Raw genomic sequence first — 19,304 nt, forward strand, 5'->3', positions numbered from 1 at the left:
CCCTCACGGACGACTGCCGTGCACAAACCATAAAACCAAACCCAAAGTAAAGCCCAGGCCCGGTGCTCTCTCCTCCTTCACTGCCGTCGCTCCTCTTTTATATCCTTCCGATCTCCTCCATGGGACTCGAGACTGGTGAGTGTCGCAGGTGTCGCTGATTTCCAATCACTCCACCGGCCTCACTCTGTTCCCAAGGCTCTCGGCCCGCCCCACTCGTCATACTCTCGAAACCACAACAGACATCCTAGCAATCCCCTAGAAATGGCCTGCAACTACCCACAGCAATCTTTTGAATATGCCTGCACCACTCACAATCATATAGCAATGCCGTAGTTGCCAGCCAGACCACTCTAGTAACTACTGAAAAACCACAATATACACCCTAGTAACGCCCTAGTAATCACAATCAACATCATAGCAACCATCTAGCAATGCCCTAGCAACAAATGTCACTTACAGTTACCTAGCAGTATCCTAGTAACCAACCGTAAGCACCTAAATATAATAAAAACACCCTATACACCCTAGTAATGACTTTCAACACCATAATAACCACCTAACAATGACCTACTCACAGCAATCTAGCATCATGGAGGAAACTGCCCAAGCACCACTCACAATCGGTTAGAAATGCACTAGTAAGCAGCCGAACCAGTCTAGTAACTACCTACAAACCATAGTAGATGCCAAATTCTAACACTATAGCAAATATCGAGCAATTTTGGCAATCCTGGCAGCTGCCTACAACAATGTATGGTCTTGGAGGCGACTTTTGCACGGTCATGCAGCAACCCTGCTCACTGCTGTTAACTTCCTTTTCACACAACCCTTTGATTCACAAGTGGAAGCTAGTTAGCTTTGTATTTATGAATATCCATACCCACACTAATGCAAGCTGAACCACATTAATATATGTTTTATACCTGTGTCTGAGTGCAGGGCATAAAACTAACTAGTGATGTGATAAAATTTACTGGCCAAAACATTTTTATTTTTACCCACCATGAAACTCTTTTTGCAGAAACAGGCAGTTATTACAATGACTAAACATATTTACAATGTTTTTAATTTGTCATTTACTTTACTTACAAGTAAAAAACAAACAGATTTGTTTATCCTTTTTTTTTATTCTAAATAAATTTGAGATTCTTGTCCTTTGTCCTCCTCCCATGTTTCAGCTGTTCCGATCTCTTCCTTGGGGGACCTATAAAATTAGAAATTAATTTGAAATCTTAAATCTATAAAATGTTCAAATCAATTTTATATTTATATTGTCATAATTTCACTTTGAACCTCCAAATTGATGTAGAAACAACATCAAGACAGTATATTTTAAGATATGTTATCTTTTTGACTTAAAGTATTGAACTATTAAATGAACATTTAAAAGGCTCTGTAATATTAAGTGACTTTAAAACAATCTTCACATACACTATAATTTGTGTATGCATAAACTATACAGATTCATCTTTATTTTGATCCAAAAAAGTTAATCAGCGACTAAAGCAGTCTTCCTTTTTGTTTTGTTTTTGGATTTACACCAATGACAGACTTCAGCAGGTTTTACTTTAAAAGCAGGCACATGACGCTGATCTGACATATGTCCTGTTTTCTCCAAACTCTTTATGGTAATTTAAGACTTTATAACTCATTTAAGACTATGTTTATGAGGTAACTCGCCAAAACAACATATATTGACATAATTGTGTGTGTTTTTGTCCATTATAGCGCTACTGGTACGCTTTCTAAAGCAGCTTAGTGTGTGTGCGTGTGTGTGTGTGTGTGTGTGTGTGTGTGTGTGTGTGTGTGTGTACTGCCAAACAAGCACCGTTTAGGCAGCGTAACCCCAGGTGTGTGTCACCACAATCTCAGGTTAAGAAAAATAAAGAAGTGAAAAGTTGATCTTCCTAAAAAAAAGCAGCAATATCTGGTCAGGTAAAAGTTATTAAAACCGTATCTAGGGAGAAGCGGGCCATCACACTGCTCTGACCTTATCAGCCCTTTTGTATCCAATTTGATTTACTCTTGTCACTTACAGAACAGTTTATCACGATGACCTTGTATTCGGAACAGATTATTTTATTCACTTACATCAGAAACAGCGAATCTCTTTAAAAACTTGCTGTTGTTCTCACTACATTGCATTGTTAAATTTTGTAAAATTTTCACCCGCCAACTGGTGCCTGACACTGTTACATATACTTGCCAACGCCGATTTTTACTCGCATTTGGTTCTTGGCGAGTGTTCATTTTAGGCCCTGTCTGAGTGTGTATGGAGAGTGAGTGTTTTATTTACTCTTAACCAAGACCTGATCTTGAGTGTCTGTCTGTATGGAATTAACTGAACGTCTGTATCGTAGACAAATCAGGAGAAAAAAACAGAGAAAGAGACAAAGGTCTTTCTTTCTATCCCGTGTGATAAATCGCTCTGCCCCTGTTCCCGGCGCATGATGGATGTATCTAATGCTTGCTGGGTGATGCTGGATTTGGGACTGACAGTTAGAGTAATAGTCGTCTGAGAAGAAATCGATGGGGTTCATGGGAAATAAGTGCGATGACAATGGGTGCAGCTTGGCCTGTGCTATGTTTACTTTGAGGGATGGTTGCCCTCACACGCCTGCTGTGTTGCACTCATGAAGACAAACAGGCAGCAGGAGGTGATGGCAATGTTTCACTGATGATGATAGAGCAGGGTGACATGGATGGATGTTTATCCCTGTCATTTGACGTGTGAGACAGAACGGTTGATCTTCACAGAGAGAAACTCTCAATTGAATGCTGAGTGTTTTTGTTGTTGTTGTTTTTATCACACACACACACACACACACACACACAAATTGGTGCCTTTTAGGTAGCTGATGTGTATTTTTTGAAAATTCTATTTATTCATCCATCCATTAATCTTTTTGCTATCTGTCTGTCTAAAGACCCTGGTTTGTGTTATGTTGTTTGTGTGCAGGACAAGCGATGTGCTGAAATTGCCCATTCTCCATCCCTGGATGTGTTTTTACCAGAAGATGAGGACAACCCTTACGAGTCAGTGGCTACAGCTGTCACACGCAAACCCTGCTCTCTGGACATCCACCTCCACAACGCCTGTCCTCGCAATGGTTAGTTATTTCAAATTAATAAAACAAATAAAATCAATGAAAACTATATAAAAATCTATTAAAAACTAAATGAAAGCTAAAAAAAAAAAAAAAAAAAAACTGCATTCATACCTGGCAGAAAAATTCTTCATGCACCTCAGTAAATTTAAATATAAAATGTCATTATTAATCAATTTTTGTATTCTTTATATGCTGTATTATCAAACCAAACTGAATATTAAATAAAATGTATTTTATTTAAAAATGGGCAGGACTTTATTGTACTGGGAATTGATTGGATAGTGAAACATTCATAAATATGTATACATTATTATTTACTATAAACCCAATTCCGGAGAAGTTGGGACATTTCGTAAATTTCAATAAAATTAAGAATCTGTGATTTGTTAATTCTTTATATCTTTTGTTTAATTGAAAAAAGTACAAAGAAAAGATTTCCAACGTTTTCACTGACCAAAGTAAATGTATTTTGTAAATATATTTAAAAAAAATGTGTTTTTGTGCTGCAGCAGCGTGGGTTCATAAAGACAGAGTGAATGTGCTATGTGAATGTGGCCAGCAGATCTGTCTCCTATTGAAAATGTATGGCTCATCATGAAAAGGAGAATCAGACAACAACAATCACAGACTGCTGAGCGTCTGAAGTCTTGTATCAAGCGAGATTGGACAAAAATGTTGTTTGCAGAACTTGTTTGTTTGGAAAATATAAAGGGCAGTTAATGTGACACAGTGTTAAACATGCCTCTGTCCCTTTTTGGAGTGTGTTGCAGCCATCAAAATCAAAATTTGTTCATATTTACAAAATACATTTACGCTGGTCAGTGAAGACTTTGGAAATCTTTTCTTTGTACTTTTGTAAATTAAACAAATGTTAAATAGAATTAACAAATAACAGATTCTTGATTTTACTGCATTTTACAAAATGTCCATAATTCTCTGAAATAATAATATAATAAGCATATGTATACATTTTTATGAATAATTTTTGCTCTCCTCACAATGTACTAATTTACAATGGATACAATAATAATAATTATATATTATATTATATTATATTATATTATATTATATTATATTATATTATATTATATTATATTATATTATATTATATTATATTATATTATATTATATTATATCATATCTAGCACCAAGACCTGCTTGGATGTTCACTTAGCAAGTGTATTCAATTATGTTTAGAGACAGTGGAAAGTTGAAGTATTTATTTAATGCTAAGTATACTACAAATACATTTACATATTTATTTACTTAATAAAAATACCCTACATTTGTACTGTTAGTATACTAATCTGGTATCCTTAATGTCTGCTAAATTGGAACAACTCCTTTTGTACTTAATGTACTTTAACTATGCTGTAGTAGTGCTGAAGATATACTGAAGTATATCTGATTGTGCTAAAGTGGAGCTACTGCTAGTATACTTTAAATATCTTGCATTTTAAGACCGATATTGTTCTAAGATCATACAGTCATCATCAACAGTGACATTAAAACACATTTAGGCTTAATATTAAGAAATGTACATTGTGCACAAGTAGTACTTCAAATAAAGTTTAATTATAATTTTTATATCCGTCTCAAGTGAAATGTCAGTATGTTAACGCCCAATGTTTTTTGGGCGTAACGTGCAATAAACCAATACGAGTCTCATCTTCCATTCCCTTTAAGTGCCAGTTGCGCTCGTGCAATGACTGATTTGCTATTTACATGGTGGAATTTGGCAAGCGCAACGACAGAACGCGTCTCCGAGATGAAACGGAGCTGCTTGTGTGCGAGCAAATAGATAGCCTAATTCTGATACATGCTATGACCATCCATTATGACATTGTTCATTTTTAATATTTGGCATGTTTGTGTGCTGCTGTGTGTCCCTGTGTTTAATAAGCCGCGTTTACGCGCATTTGTGGACACGCCTATACTAACACGCTCTTTAAATAACAAAGAAAAAACATTGCGCCAGACTTTAGAACAGGTTTGAGTTGGTCTATGGCGCAGTCTATTTTCAGCTCCTTAAAATAGAAATGCACCAGCAATGCACCTGAACACACCTCTTTTTTAGACCAGCATGCCCATGGGCGCACAAATGGACGCAAATGCATTTGTTAATTAAACGACATGGCTCTGGATGGGAAAATGTGAATGGCGCCGGACTGAAACTAGCAAACACACTTGCGCTGCGCCTTGCGTCACTTTGCGCCGGGCGTATTTTAGGGCCCTACTGGGAATATTCTAGCATATTATATTATGGCGTATTATAAATACTTCACAAGACAGCTGTCAATGCTTTATTTTTAGACCAATTAGAACATTGTGCCCCATAGACCCTCTTGTGGTAGTGTTTAGGTGGATGAGTGTAGTGCTGGGATGCCGCAGTTCTTTCCTCTGGCATCATTCCTGCGGTAAGGGTTAGTGTTGTCATGGAAACAGCTTTAGCCTTACCCAGAGAGGTTGGTGAGTCACCTGCAAGTTGTCATGGAGACGCAGTGAGCCGTGTCGCCTGTAGGCCAGTGATTCACACCTGATGCAGCCGCAGTCGCTGTTTATCTCGCAGACGACTCTATTAATGTAGCAGCACAGTACTGCAGGTCTCCACTTCATCTAAGTGTGTGTGTGTGTGTTTTATGGAACTATTTCCTGTGTTACTGTACTGTAACCCTTTGTTGGTGCTTGTGCTGATGTTTGCGTGAAGATTTGTGGATTTTGACCAGCTCTATTTTTGGCCTCTCGATATCTCCACAAGCATGAAATCACAGCTTGCAGGACTCTTTTCTCTGCCTGATTATAGTCAACACTGCAGGAAAGCGCAGGACCAATCAAAACACTTGCACCGGTATCTCCGAGAATAAATAGAGATGCTTGCATATCACCGTTATGACGGGATAATCACTGTGTTGGGTTGAATGGATTCATGGTCTCCAAGGACACATTTTTAGAGTGCATTTTGATTTCATGTTGGCTGAAGTTTGCAGTTTTTTCTCATTTCTGTCACAGTTGAATGTCCAGATAATAAGAGAAGCAGAAATATGTGCTCATAGTTCACCTCTCTAGGTCATATCCTGTGTGAGTCTGTGCAAGAATGTTAACCATGACTTGCAAATAATGCCACAAAGCGGTTTTGAAATGTTTGGTAAGACTAAAGCAATATGTGTTTAAAATGAAAAAAATCTTGGAGGATTATCATGAAAGCTAACTTTTAAAATCAACAGGCAACAGGAATAAAGGTGGGAAGCTAGTTGGCTGGCTGTGTCATCTAGGTAACCATTTCCACCCAGCTTTTGCAGCAGTATTGTGTTATGTTACACGATCAGACTGACTGTGTGGGATTTACTGAGGATTTATTAAGTGACGGCTTGTCAAAAACAGGATTTAGGTGGAAAGAATCAAGACGAGGCTCAGCATAAGTCCCGTTACAGCTGCTTTGGTGTGTCTTTTCCTGTTTATTTATCTTTTCTGTGTCCCTATCTTCTGTCTGTCCTCTCCTTTTCCTCTTCCTCCTTTTTTGACTTAAATGAGCAAGTGGTGCTCAATTACGGTCATGTGTTGAGCCTAATGTAAGACTTTTTTCCAGTATGTGGCCTCAGATTACAGTAGTTCGGCTGTCTCCAGTCTACTCTTGTCCAATATTGACATACCTCAGCAAATCATATGTATGAGCTTTCTTTTGATTGTTTATCCAAATATGTAAAAAATACTTAGTGAATTGATGGTGGTGTGAAAGAAGACAAAGTGGGCATAAATATTAACAAATCACTTTTGGTTCAGTACTTTGATGTGACTGGGTGAGAGATCAGAAGCAGTTGCTCTTTAAGCAGCCAAAATAACATAATAACCCAGCTGCTGTAATGTCTGTTAATCAAAGAACAAAAGAAAAAAAGGAAATCAATAGCTTATGTAACCTGGATTCATCTACATTTAATTTAGAATTTAGTGTTGGATAATTTTATTCATTTTCTGTATATGTTCTACTTGCTGAAGGGCACAGGTAAATAGGACATTTATTATAATAGGTTTATATGAAGATTGTTTTAAGTTCGTTTTAAAACATAAATGTAATTGAGAGCTCTCAATGTTTAAAAAAATCATGTAAACCAATGATTCAAAGGCCCATTCATAGAGAGAGCATAAAATATATATTATGTCATCATTTGGTCACCCTCATGTTGTTTCAAAACTGAAATACTTACTTTCTTTTGTAGAACCAAAAGTTTTGGACACCAGGTCACAAGCGACTTTGATTGCATGAACAAAAAGTACTGACATTAAAATACTGAAATACTGAATCAGTGCTTTGACCAATGTGGTGGGGAAAATTAAGACATGGGCATAATTAAAATATAAATAAATTAAACTTATATGTATATAATAAACATAAATTCAATTTATATACATTTTTATTTTACATTTTTATTTACTTTTATATTCACTGGAAGTACCAACTGGTCCATGCAGAATGTTAAATCCATCAGTCAGTCTAAAATGTACAACATAGTACAATAAACTCTGGCAGTTGCATCATTAAATTTGGTAGTTGTGCCACCAAAACTGCACATAGTAATATATTTGGATATCCATATTTCTATGCAGCTGAAGTAATGGCCTGCTAATCTTTCAGCATCTGTGTCTGAAGAGTCTTGGTGTTCCCATGGCTCCTACATGCCTCATTTCTCCCTCAGCACCGCAGCTCAGAGAGGTTAATGGCTAATGGATGAAAGAGTAAAACACAAGTTAAGTTCATCCCCGGCTTCCTGCCCATTACCAGCAGGGTCAAGCCCCACTGAGCTTACTACTGCATTCACAGATCCCCAAAAACAGCTGCGAGCAGTTTTGACCGTCACACTCTTTCCCACCAAGCTCCGTTAGGATCCTTCTTTCTCACATGCACTACTACGATCCCCCCTAGTGAGGACTTGTGTTTTGATCCACCGCAAACATTTTTGTTTTAAATGGGACTCTTGACAGACGTCAGTAAAGAAAGTACAAATATAAGCATGTGTGCAAGCGACAATCAAGTCTGCTATTTTGTTTCAATTATTAATGGCGCTCAGTTTATTGGTTCATGAATATTTTGCCATCATTTGCATATTAGAGGAACCAATCTCGTCAGTATTCATGACACTGGTGTTTGAAGGGAAGAAATGAGCTGCGTGTAGAAGTTTGTGTCTGTGTGGACCCAACTGACTTAATGGTATTTCTGTAATTCATTAGTCTGCTCAGCGTTCACCATGAATACAGAATATCATTTTATCATGTAATTTCAGTGTCAGTCTATAAGGCTGACATATGTTGGTTAAAGTACTTGCGTATGAGTGAGGTGAAGTCTGAAATATCCAGCAAAGAGTGTGTCTTATCTCTGAGCCACAGTGGTGGGTTTATTGTGAAACATGCTAAGGTTTCAAATGTGTGCGAAGACAGGAACAAACACAATCAAGAGTGATCTATGATTTTCCAAGGCCTGTTTAAATGGATTTAACGCCAATGGTTTCTTTCATTGTCTTTCCCAGACTTGCATTTACATAGCTAACTAAATGAGGACATACTGAAGTCATCTATTGTTTTTATATAAAGCTAATTGTAAGTACAACTTGATTACCCACCCTTAGGTTGTTCTGAATATGCGTGAAATGCAAATATATGTTGTTTCTTTCAACACAAGGTGAAATTTTTAAGAATGTTCTGGCTCTATTTAGTATAATGGGAGTGAATGAGGACTGGGACTGTTAAACTCCAGCTAAAAATGTTTTTTGATAATTGAAATAAAGATTAAATAAAATATACATTTTAGATTAAAAAACTTAAGAAATGAAAATTAGAAATGTACTAAAATGACTAAAACTAAAGCTTCTATAAAAGTAAATAGAAAATATTTAACTATTTATAAATTACATATATGAATAAATACTATAATAATATACCAATAATACTAAAATATCACTGTTCTAAATGTTTTTAAAAAATCTGCTAAATAAATTATGAAAGTGATTCATATAATTTCTGCACGCTGTATCAAATAGAAATACAAGTCATTATTTTCTTTAAAATCCCAGCTCTTCTGGGGGCTCACAATTCTGGCTGTTTTTCTAGCAATTGTGGTTTTACATCTTGCAGTTGCAGTTAAAAAGTCAGAATTCTGAGTAATAAACTTGCAATTCTGACTTTTTCTCAGAATTGTGAGATATACTGTAAACCTCCAATTGAGTTATGAAGTCAGAATTGATACAAACCCGATTCCAAAAAAGTTGGGACACTGTACAAATTGTGAGTAAAAAAGGAATGGAACAATTTACAAATCTCATAAACTTATGTTTTATTCACAATAGAATGTAGATAACATATCAAATGTTGAAAGTAAGACATTTTGAAATATCATGCCAAATATTGGCTCATTTTGGATTTCATGAGAGCTACACATTCCAAAAAAGTTGGGACAGGTAGCAATAAGAGGCCTGAAAAGTTAAATGTACATGTAAGGAATAGCTGGAGGACCATTTTGCAACTTATTAGGTCAATTGGGAACATGATTGGATATAAAAAGAGCCTCTCAGTGTGGCAGTGTCTCTCAGAAGTCAAGATGGGCAGAGGATCACCAATTCCCCCAATGCTGTGGTGAAAAATATTGGAGCAATATCAAGAGTTTCTCAGAGAAAAATTGCAAAGAGTTTGAAGTTATCATCATCTACAATGCATAATATCATCCAAAGATTCAGAGAATCTGGAACAATCTCTGTGCTTAAGGCTAAAGGCCGGAAAACCATACTGGATGCCCGTGATCTTCGGGCCCTTAGACAGCACTGCATCACATACAGGAATGCTACTGTAATAGAAATCACAACATGGGCTCAGGAATACTTCCAGAAAACATTGTCGGTAAACACAATCCAGCGTGCCATTTACTGCTTCCGGCTAAAACTCTAAAGGTCAAAAAAAGAGCCATATCTAAACATGATCCAGAAGTGCAGGTGCTTTCTCTGGGACAAGGCTCATTTAAAATAGATTGTGACAACGTGGAAAACTGTTCTGTGGTCAGACAAATGAAAATTTGAAGTTTTTGGAAAACTGGGACGCCATGTCAACCGGACTGAAGAGGACAAGGACAACCCAAGTTGTTATCAGCACTCAGTTCAGAAGCCTGCATCTCTGATGGTTTTGGGTTGCATGAGTGCTTGTGGCATGGGCAGCTTACACATCTGGAAAGGCATCATCAATGCTGAAAGGTATATCCAAGTTCTAGAACAACATATGCTCCCATCCAGATGTCATCCCTTTCAGGGAAGACCTTGCATTTTCCAACATGATAATGCCAGACCACATACTGCATTAATTACAACATCTTGGCTGCGTAGGTGGAGGATCCGGGTACTGAAATGGCCAGCCTGCAGTCCAGATCTTTCACCCATAGAAAACATTTGGTGCATCATAAAGAGGAAGATGCGACAAAGAAGACCTAAGACAATTGAGCAACTAGAAGCCTGTATTAGACAAGAATGGGACAACATTCCTATTCCTAAATTTGAGCAACTTGTCTCCTCAGTCGTTTGTCAATCCCAAACATTTGCAGACTGTTATAAAAAAAAGAGGGGACACCACACAGTGGTAAACATGGCCTTGTCCCAACTTTTTTGAAATGTGTTGATGCCATGAAATTTAAAATCAACTTATTTTTCCCTTAAAATGATACATTTTCTCAGTTTAAACATTTGATATGTCATCTATGTTGAATTCTGAATAGAATATTGAATTTGAAACTTCCACATCATTGCATTCTGTTTTTATTCACAATTTGTACAGTGTCCCAACATTTTTGGAATCGGGTTTGTAGATAAAAACTTGGATTTCTGACCTTTTTTCTCAGAATGACACAATACAAACTCGCATTTGTGAGTTATAAAGTATGTATTGCGTGAAATAAACTCCCAATTCCAAAAAAAAAAAAAAAAAAGAATTGCAAGTTTGTCTTCCATTGTGTTTTTTTTCTCAGTAATGCGAGTGTAAATCTCACAATTCATACTTTTTTTTTCTCAGAATTGAGACATTATATCGAACCATTTCTCGCAGGTGCATGTTTATACTTGCATAGTTTATATAGTTTTTACCACTATTCTAACTTTATAACTCACAATTTCAAGTTTATATCTAATATTTCTGACTTCATTTCTCAGAATTGTTTTTTATTGCTTTAAAAAAAATCTGTAGCAGAAATGGGCTTCCATAACTCTGGACATTAAAATAATGACTTATGTGTTGTTTCAACTTTCAACAAAAAAGTAAGTGATTTAAAGTAGTACGTTCAGTTAACTTTAGTTTACTTAAGTTGGAAACTTAAGTTATCAAAACAAAGTAGAAGTAGTTGTAACTAATTGCAACAGACTGAATGAATGGTCTGATTTCACTCACAAACTAATTGATCTGCTTCCTGACTCACCGGATCAATAATCTGTTTACAACTCACTGGAGAGGAAGATGTTCAGTGAATGATGGCTTAAATTTAGAATGAGGTACCAATCTATAATTTGAATCTTTTTTTCTAATATATTTATTGTGATTTTTGATCATTTTTGAATCTGGAATGCTCTGAATTTACATTGAGTATTCAAAATGTTCCTTTTGTGTTCAGTAGACGAAAATTACAAAAGGTTGCAATGACTCTGATGATAAAGGTAATTAAATGAATATAAATCTATCTGAATATAATGAATATAAAATATAATATAATGAATATAAAAAAAAAAAACATTTTATTTGTCAGATTAAGATCGCTTTTGGGGACTGTTGTATACCTAAGTAAACATATGTGCATGCTTGGATTTGATGTGTTTTATTGCCTAATTACCCGCTTGTTTACTGTTATGGTGGAATACAGGGGAAAATTATGTTTTTCGCCTTATGTCTCTAGTGTTTTGACTATGGCAAATCTTGTTGCTCATCTCCTGCCTTTTAGTTGGCAATCAACTGATTTAAAAAACATGCAGCTTGGATTTGTCTCTGATTTTGTCCTCATGGATGCTGTAGGGCTTATTGACTCACTTGATAGTCCCTTGTTTAAAGCTAACTTAATCATGCCATACTGTTTTCTGCATTCCTTCATGCAGGACTAAAAAAAACAGAGATTGCATTTAAAGGGATGAAGTTACCAGTTTTGAACAGAATGGCTTTCAAACAGTATGAGCTGTGTGTGATTGATGGAAAAGGTTTTTCTCAGTAATTTGGTGGAGGAGTAGGTGTAACCCACTCTTCACCTCGTTATTCTCTCTTTCTTTCTCTTTACCTCTGTTTCATCCCTCATTCACAGAGAGCGATACCACTCTAGGGATATTTGCTCGGATGATAATGTACAGTACACATGCTATTTTCAGATAATGTCTCTTGAAACCAAAACGCACATAGACAGACACACACAGCATGTTGTACTGATCTGAGGGATGAGATCTTGTAACCAACATTGTTAATTATAATTATATTAATAGTTGTTTTCTCATAGGATTGAGAACAATACAAAATAAGTTATGACTTTGTACAAGGCATGCTTCCCTTAAAAAGTACAATAGTGGTACCATGTTACACTAATGGTGTCAGATGGTAAAACCATTGAACTTAATGTTTGCCATATTCATGCATCATGATATTTGTAAGGTAATTCAATAATATCATGTAACTATGCTAGTACATCTCCAAAAACTATAACATTATGGTGTTTTGTTAGTCATCTGTCACCAAAAAGATGTCACCAATGAATCTTGAATCTGTTTGTAATCGTTATTTACCATTTGTAAATGCATTCGTTTGATTTTGTTGGTATTTGTTGGTGCTAGTTGGAATTTATTGGTATCTGATGGAGTCTGTTTGTGTTGACTGGAGTTTAAAAGTGTCTGATGGAGTTTGTTGGTGTCTGATGAGGTGTGTTGGTGTTGGATGGATTGTATTGCTATCTGATGGATTTAGTTTGTGTTGGTTGGAGTTTATTCGTTTCTGATGGAGTTTTCTGGTGTCTGATGAAGTATGTTGGTTTGTGTTGGTTAGATTTTATTGCTAACTGATGGAGTATGTTGGTTTTGTAGGAGTTGATTACTATCTGATGGAGTTTGTTGTGTTGGTTGGAGTTTATTGGTATCAGATTTAGTTTTTTGGTTTCTGTTGGTGTTGGTTGGAGTTTATTGCTATAATGGAGTATGTTGGTTTTAGTTGGAGTTTATTACTATCTGATGGAGTTTGTGGATGTTGGTTGGAGTTTATTGCTGTCTGATGGAGTGTGTTGGTGTTGGTTGGAGTTTATTTGTATCTGATGGAGTTTGCTGGTGTCTGATGAAGTATGTTGGTTTGTGTTGGTGTTGACTGGTTGGAGGTTATTACTATCTGATGGAGTTTGGGGATGTTGGTTGGAGTTTATTGCTGTCTGATGGAGTATGCTGGTGTTGGTTGGAGTTTATTTGTATCTGATGGAGTTTGCTGGTGTCTGGTGAAGTATGTTGGTTTGTGTTGGCGATAGTTGTTTGGAGGTTATTTCTATCTGTTGGAGTTTGTGGATGTTGTTTGGAGTTTATTGCTATCTGATGGAGTATGTTGCTTGGGGTTTATTGGTATCTGATGGAGTTTGCTGTTGTCTGATGAAGGTTGGAGGCAGGGGTGCACGATATATATCAGCCAATGATTAATGCTCATCTCGTCAGTAAAGCCGGTTATCTAATCAGCAGTAAATACCATCATGTGCGTGATTTCACATAGAGCAGCTGTTACTACACGGAGCTGTTGTTAGAATTTTATATTTGTGATATTATCGTATCGTGAGTCATGTATCATGATTCATATCGTATTGTGAGGTATCCTGTGATTCCCACCCCTAGTTGGTTGAAGTTTATTGGTTTCTGATGGAGTTTGCTGGTGTCTGATGGAGTTTGTTGGTTTGTGTTGGTGTTGGTTAGATTTTATTGCTATCTGATGGAGTATGTTGGTTTTGTAGGAGCTTATTACTATCTGATGGAGTTTGTTGGTGTCTGTTGGTTGGAGTTTATTGCTATTTGATTTAGTTTGTTGGTTTCTGTTGGTGTTGGTTGGAGTTTATTGCTATCTAATGGAGTATGTTGGTTTAAGTTGGAGTTTATTGCTATCTGATGGAGTATGTTGGTTTAAGTTGGAGTTTATTGCTATCTAATGGAGTATGTTGGTTTAAGTTGGAGTTTATTGCTATCTTTTTGAGTTTGTTGATGTTGGTTGGAGCTTATTTCTATTTGATGGAGTTTGTTGGTGTTGTTGGAGTTTATTGCTATTTGATGGAGTTTGTTAGTGTTGGTTGGAGTTTATTGCTATCTAATGGAGTATGTTGGTTTAAGTTGGAGTTTATTGCTATCTGATGGAGTATGTTGGTTTAAGTTGGAGTTTATTGCTACCTAATGGAGTATGTTGGTTTAAGTTGGAGTTTATTGCTATCTTTTTGAGTTTGTTGATGTTGGTTGGAGCTTATTTCTATTTGATGGAGTTTGTTGGTGTTGTTGGAGTTTATTGCTATTTGATGGAGTTTGTTAGTGTTGGTTGGAGTTTATTGCTATCTAATGGAGTATGTTGGTTTAAGTTGGAGTTTATTGCTATCTGATGGAGTATGTTGGTTTAAGTTGGAGTTTATTGCTATCTAATGGAGTATGTTGGTTTAAGTTGGAGTTTATTGCTATCTTTTTGAGTTTGTTGATGTTGGTTGGAGCTTATTTCTATTTGATGGAGTTTGTTGGTGTTGTTGGAGTTTATTGCTATTTGATGGAGTTTGTTAGTGTTGGTTGGAGTTTATTGCTATCTGACAGAGTTTGTTAGTGTTGGTTGGAGTTTATTGCTATCTGATTGAGTTTGTTGGTGTTGGTTGGATTTTATTTCTATCTGATGGTGATTCTTGTGTTTGGTGCTTTATTATATGTGGATTCTTATTTAATATGCTGGAACTTTATTTGTCTACCTTGTCTTCAGCATGAATCACACAGTTGAGTTTTTCATCAGTATGAATGAACCTTATGGAGCACACACAGATTTGGAGCACACACAGATACCAATGTTTGAGCAAAGTTTGTTTTTTACAAAGTATGGGGTGAGTGGAAACTATTTTCTATGATAAATGACACTGACAAAAGCTGACATATTAATAAAACCTTTCAACTCTGTGTGTCACACACTGGATTTTAGAGTGTTAAAAGTAATGGTGCAAAGGATCTGCGTTAAATGCTCAGTGTTCAGGCATTTCATTAGCATTGAAGGTCCCCTCCAGACACTTTTCCAGCTATTGCTGGAAGTGAATTCATTGAATTTCTACATCACTTTCCAAAAGCCCTTTTGCTTCCCGTAATACCGCTTCTAGCCAGTGACTTTAGAATCAATGGAAGTAATACATTTGTATGCCCAGTTCTGTCCTAGAGGTCACTTCAGGCTCATTGTTTTTAATGTATAATCATGTGGGTTTTAATTTCAGTGTATCTCAATCGCTCTGTTTTTTTGTCTCACCGAAGGCCACTTCTCACATGTTTCGGTCAGAGATGCTGAGCAAAGTAACCATGGTGATGATTCTACAGGCCTGACTCCTGACTGCTCACCTCCTTCACCTGATACTGCTCTGAGGAACATTGAGAGAGTCATCCGCCCGCAGGTACACACACACGCACCTCACGCAGGAACACACATGCACACACAGTCTATTATGTTATTCTGCTCTCAAGGTTAATGGTGCTCTTTTAGATAAAACATAGTCGGGCATTAACTATCGCAGCATCTGTGTGTGGGAGTCACACACACACAAGAGCAGTACTGTCTTACATCTACGCTAAGATACTGAGCATTCTTCATCTTAATTATACGGCTATTATAAATATGCATATGCCCAACGGGTGGATTCTCTCCATGCTTTGATATGCAATTGTCCCAAGCCCCCTCATTTTCACTCTTTCTTCAAACTTGAGGGTTTTTATTTGATTAGCATCAGTTACAGTATAGTAAGATCAAGCTTTAGTGTTCCCAAAAAGTGCCTAGACAATTAAACACGCATCCTTAAAAGCATATGAAAGTAATTGCATTATTAAACCAAGTGGCATTCATTAACAAATAATAATTAGAAAAGCACACTTTGCAAAATATTAATATTTTATTATAAAAATGTATATTAATTATCAATTGCATGCATTATTAATTATTATAAATGTAAATTGTTGTACATTTGTACATTATTTGTAATTAAACATTACAAAACGTACATTGTAAAGTTGTTAATAAAACATAATTTTAGTCATTTTAATTGTTATTTATAATTCTAAATGGCAAAATATACAATACAAAAAAAACACTCTAAAATGTCACACTTAATTTAACATGTTACTTGCAGTTTATTTGTAATAATTTCTGAAATTTGCAAGCAATTTCTAATTGAAAATTCTTCCTGCAACAGATTTTTCACTAAGATAATTCACTAACAATATGCCAAAATTCATGTGCATAAAATAAATGATATGGATATATCATGTAACAAAACAAATACCCGCTGAAAAACTGCTGAATAAAGTTTACATGGCACTGTTGTCTTTATCCATTTCATCAGCATTCGATTAATTACTGTTGCCAGGATTGCTATAAATATACCACTCAAATTAGTTCTGAGAAAAGCTCTAGCATCATTTGTTTACAGTTGCCACTTGGTTAGATATTTTATATTTAATGCTGGTGAAATTCATATGTCTGTTACTGTGGCTTAAGTTATCTGTTTGAGGCCACTGTGTCTGATGTTGTCTCTTTTCTGCAAAGTCTCTTTCTCACTGTTGGTTTCTTGCTCTGTGTTTGTGACTTATTATTCTCTTAGAAGAGTGTGAATGGGCCCTTTTTTCATCCCCGTCAGAGTGCTCAGTGCATCCTATCAGAGTCATGTTTGTCCTCTTTTCAGTCAACCACAATCCCTCGTTTATCTGCGCTGGCCCTCTTTTGGGCAATGTTGTCTGCATGCTGAGCGCCCACAGGATTAGAAAGAGACACAACTGTGCACGTTCTCCCCCACTGTCTTCAACAACATACTCCAGAATGCTCCAGTTGGGCACATGACAATCCTAAAGATTGATTTCATTATTTTCTTCATTTCAAACTGCGCTTTAGTGCTGCTAAGTGCAGTCTAACTTCAAATGGTGGAGAATATGTCACATGTGACTCTCTCTTTCTTATTTTATGTTTTTTTATTCGTCATTATCTTTTCTGCAAAAAACAACCAGATGGTCATTATCGCAAAATAGAACCCGTCGCCAAGCTATGTATGCAAATGTACCAAATGAAATCTGATTTCCAATAAATGTGGGTTATAAAACCTGTTGCGCTACATGGCATTAGAACTCTGTATGCATGACACAGCACTCTGTATTAGTGGTAGCTAAATCATCACCCAGCACTCATGATCACTAAAGTGGGCTTCCATCAGAGCTGACGAGGACTCCGGCACACTGATGGGCCAATTAAGCTCCTCATTTGCTCTATGCACAATCGGAGAGGAGTCTAGTCATGTATGCTAATCATAAGCTATATGGCCCATTCAGGTGTGCTTCTGGTTCCCCTAGTAGGAAGGAAGAGACTGATGAGGGATCATTTGCCTCTAGCTGCATTAACATCTCAACACAAGGCACCAGTGATGAAGTGTCTGTTCATAAGGAGAAGTCACCCAGGGGTTACTAACCAGAGCTTGTAACTGAAAAGTTGTAGGTTCAAACCCCAAAAGGGCTGGCCATTGAGCTGTCCATATTTAGCAAGAAACCTAACCTCAGGTTACTACAGGGATATCTTCACTTTAATTTAAAATTCTGCTGCTCCTATTGTGACACTGTATACTGCAAGCTGCTTGAAAAAAATAAAGTAGCCAGAATAATGTGGCAAATATTCTATTCTGTTCTGTTCTGTTCTATACAGTATATAAGTTCTGGTCCAAAACCTACTGAGCTGTCTGCCTTATAATTCTTAGGCTGCATAGAAAAACAGTCATAAGACAACTATATTCTATTCTATATATGAGTCCTTTACGACAATCTAGTGAGCTGCCCACCTAGACAGCATTTTTAGGCTGCATACTAGGGAGCGATTTTTATTGGCACAAGACGAAGAGAAATAGACATTCTATTCTGTTCTATTCTTTTCTAAACTAATAACATATATAAAGTATGTTCCAACATAATGATCATCCTAGATAAATGTTATAGGCATGTAATCTTAAAACATTCTATTCTATTCTATTCTGTTCTATTCTATTCTATTCTATTCTATTCTATTCTATTCTATTCTATTCTATTCTGCAGATAAAAGCTCTATTCTAAAAATGAGGGAGGTGCTTATCTAATGACTGCAAAATTAGGATTCATTCTTTCAGTCAAAATGTAAGACACAATCATTCGAGAAAGCTTTGTGATGAAAACTCTCCCAGAAAGCACTGCAACACACTTAGTGATCAATACAAAATTCAAGATTTAATTCATTTAATCCAAAACTAAATCATATAGCTCAATATTTGTATCTGCTGTGTAGTTTATGCATGTTGTTAGGGTTGTTCGCCACATAATATTAGCAACATGTTAATTGGGATGATTTGATCCCAGTAAAATTTGCAACGATCCCCTTTTAAGTATTAAAATACAGAGCATTTTGAATATGGATGCCTTTGAATGAGGTTCTATTTTGGTTAAGATGCTTCTTTAGAAGGGAGCTGTTTATGCAGACAGCAGACAGCTTACTACAGAAGGTCTTGGAGAAGAGCTGTAGTGTGTTATTTGAAAATGTGTTTTCAGACACTATTGTTTTTACCTGATATAATCTCTGTTTAACAAGGCTTTCTGGTCAAGAATTGATTCTTGATCTGCATCTGCCTGGCAGAGGACAATGTGTAATTAAATTTGTAAAAAATGTAATTAACCTTTGTAGAAAAGCAGAATGACACAGTGAAATGTGTTCTTTTGTGTGCTTGAATGTGGACAGTAGGAGCTCTTGAGCTGTAGTGGGGACAGGAAATCCTCTTGATGCTTTATCAGCTATGTTCACACACACACACACAAACACACACACACACACACACACAACCACTGTCATAAAACTGAGCTAAAGACTGCATGACTTTATTCTCAAGTGTGTGCTTTCTCACTCAGGTTGCAGGAAAGTATACAACAAACTATAAACCTGCACTGGTTTAAACCTATTCAG

The 19,304-nt window shown here is 36.4% G+C and overlaps 1 protein-coding gene across 5 annotated transcripts in view; it reads left to right on the top strand.

Annotated features, from left to right (window-relative positions):
• Positions 1-19,304, top strand: part of LOC127956450 (ankyrin repeat and sterile alpha motif domain-containing protein 1B) — a 163,282-nt gene that overhangs the window by 69,169 nt on the left and 74,809 nt on the right. For all 5 annotated transcript variants that reach the window (XM_052554344.1, XM_052554346.1, XM_052554347.1 and 2 more), the window contains 2 exons: positions 2,960-3,110; positions 15,605-15,741. In XM_052554344.1, coding sequence (XP_052410304.1) covers positions 2,960-3,110; positions 15,605-15,741 — 288 coding nt within the window. The remainder of the gene's footprint in view (positions 1-2,959; positions 3,111-15,604; positions 15,742-19,304) is intronic.

Source organism: Carassius gibelio, chromosome B4 (assembly GCF_023724105.1).
Source record: "Carassius gibelio isolate Cgi1373 ecotype wild population from Czech Republic chromosome B4, carGib1.2-hapl.c, whole genome shotgun sequence".
Taxonomy (NCBI): Eukaryota; Metazoa; Chordata; class Actinopteri; order Cypriniformes; family Cyprinidae; genus Carassius; species Carassius gibelio.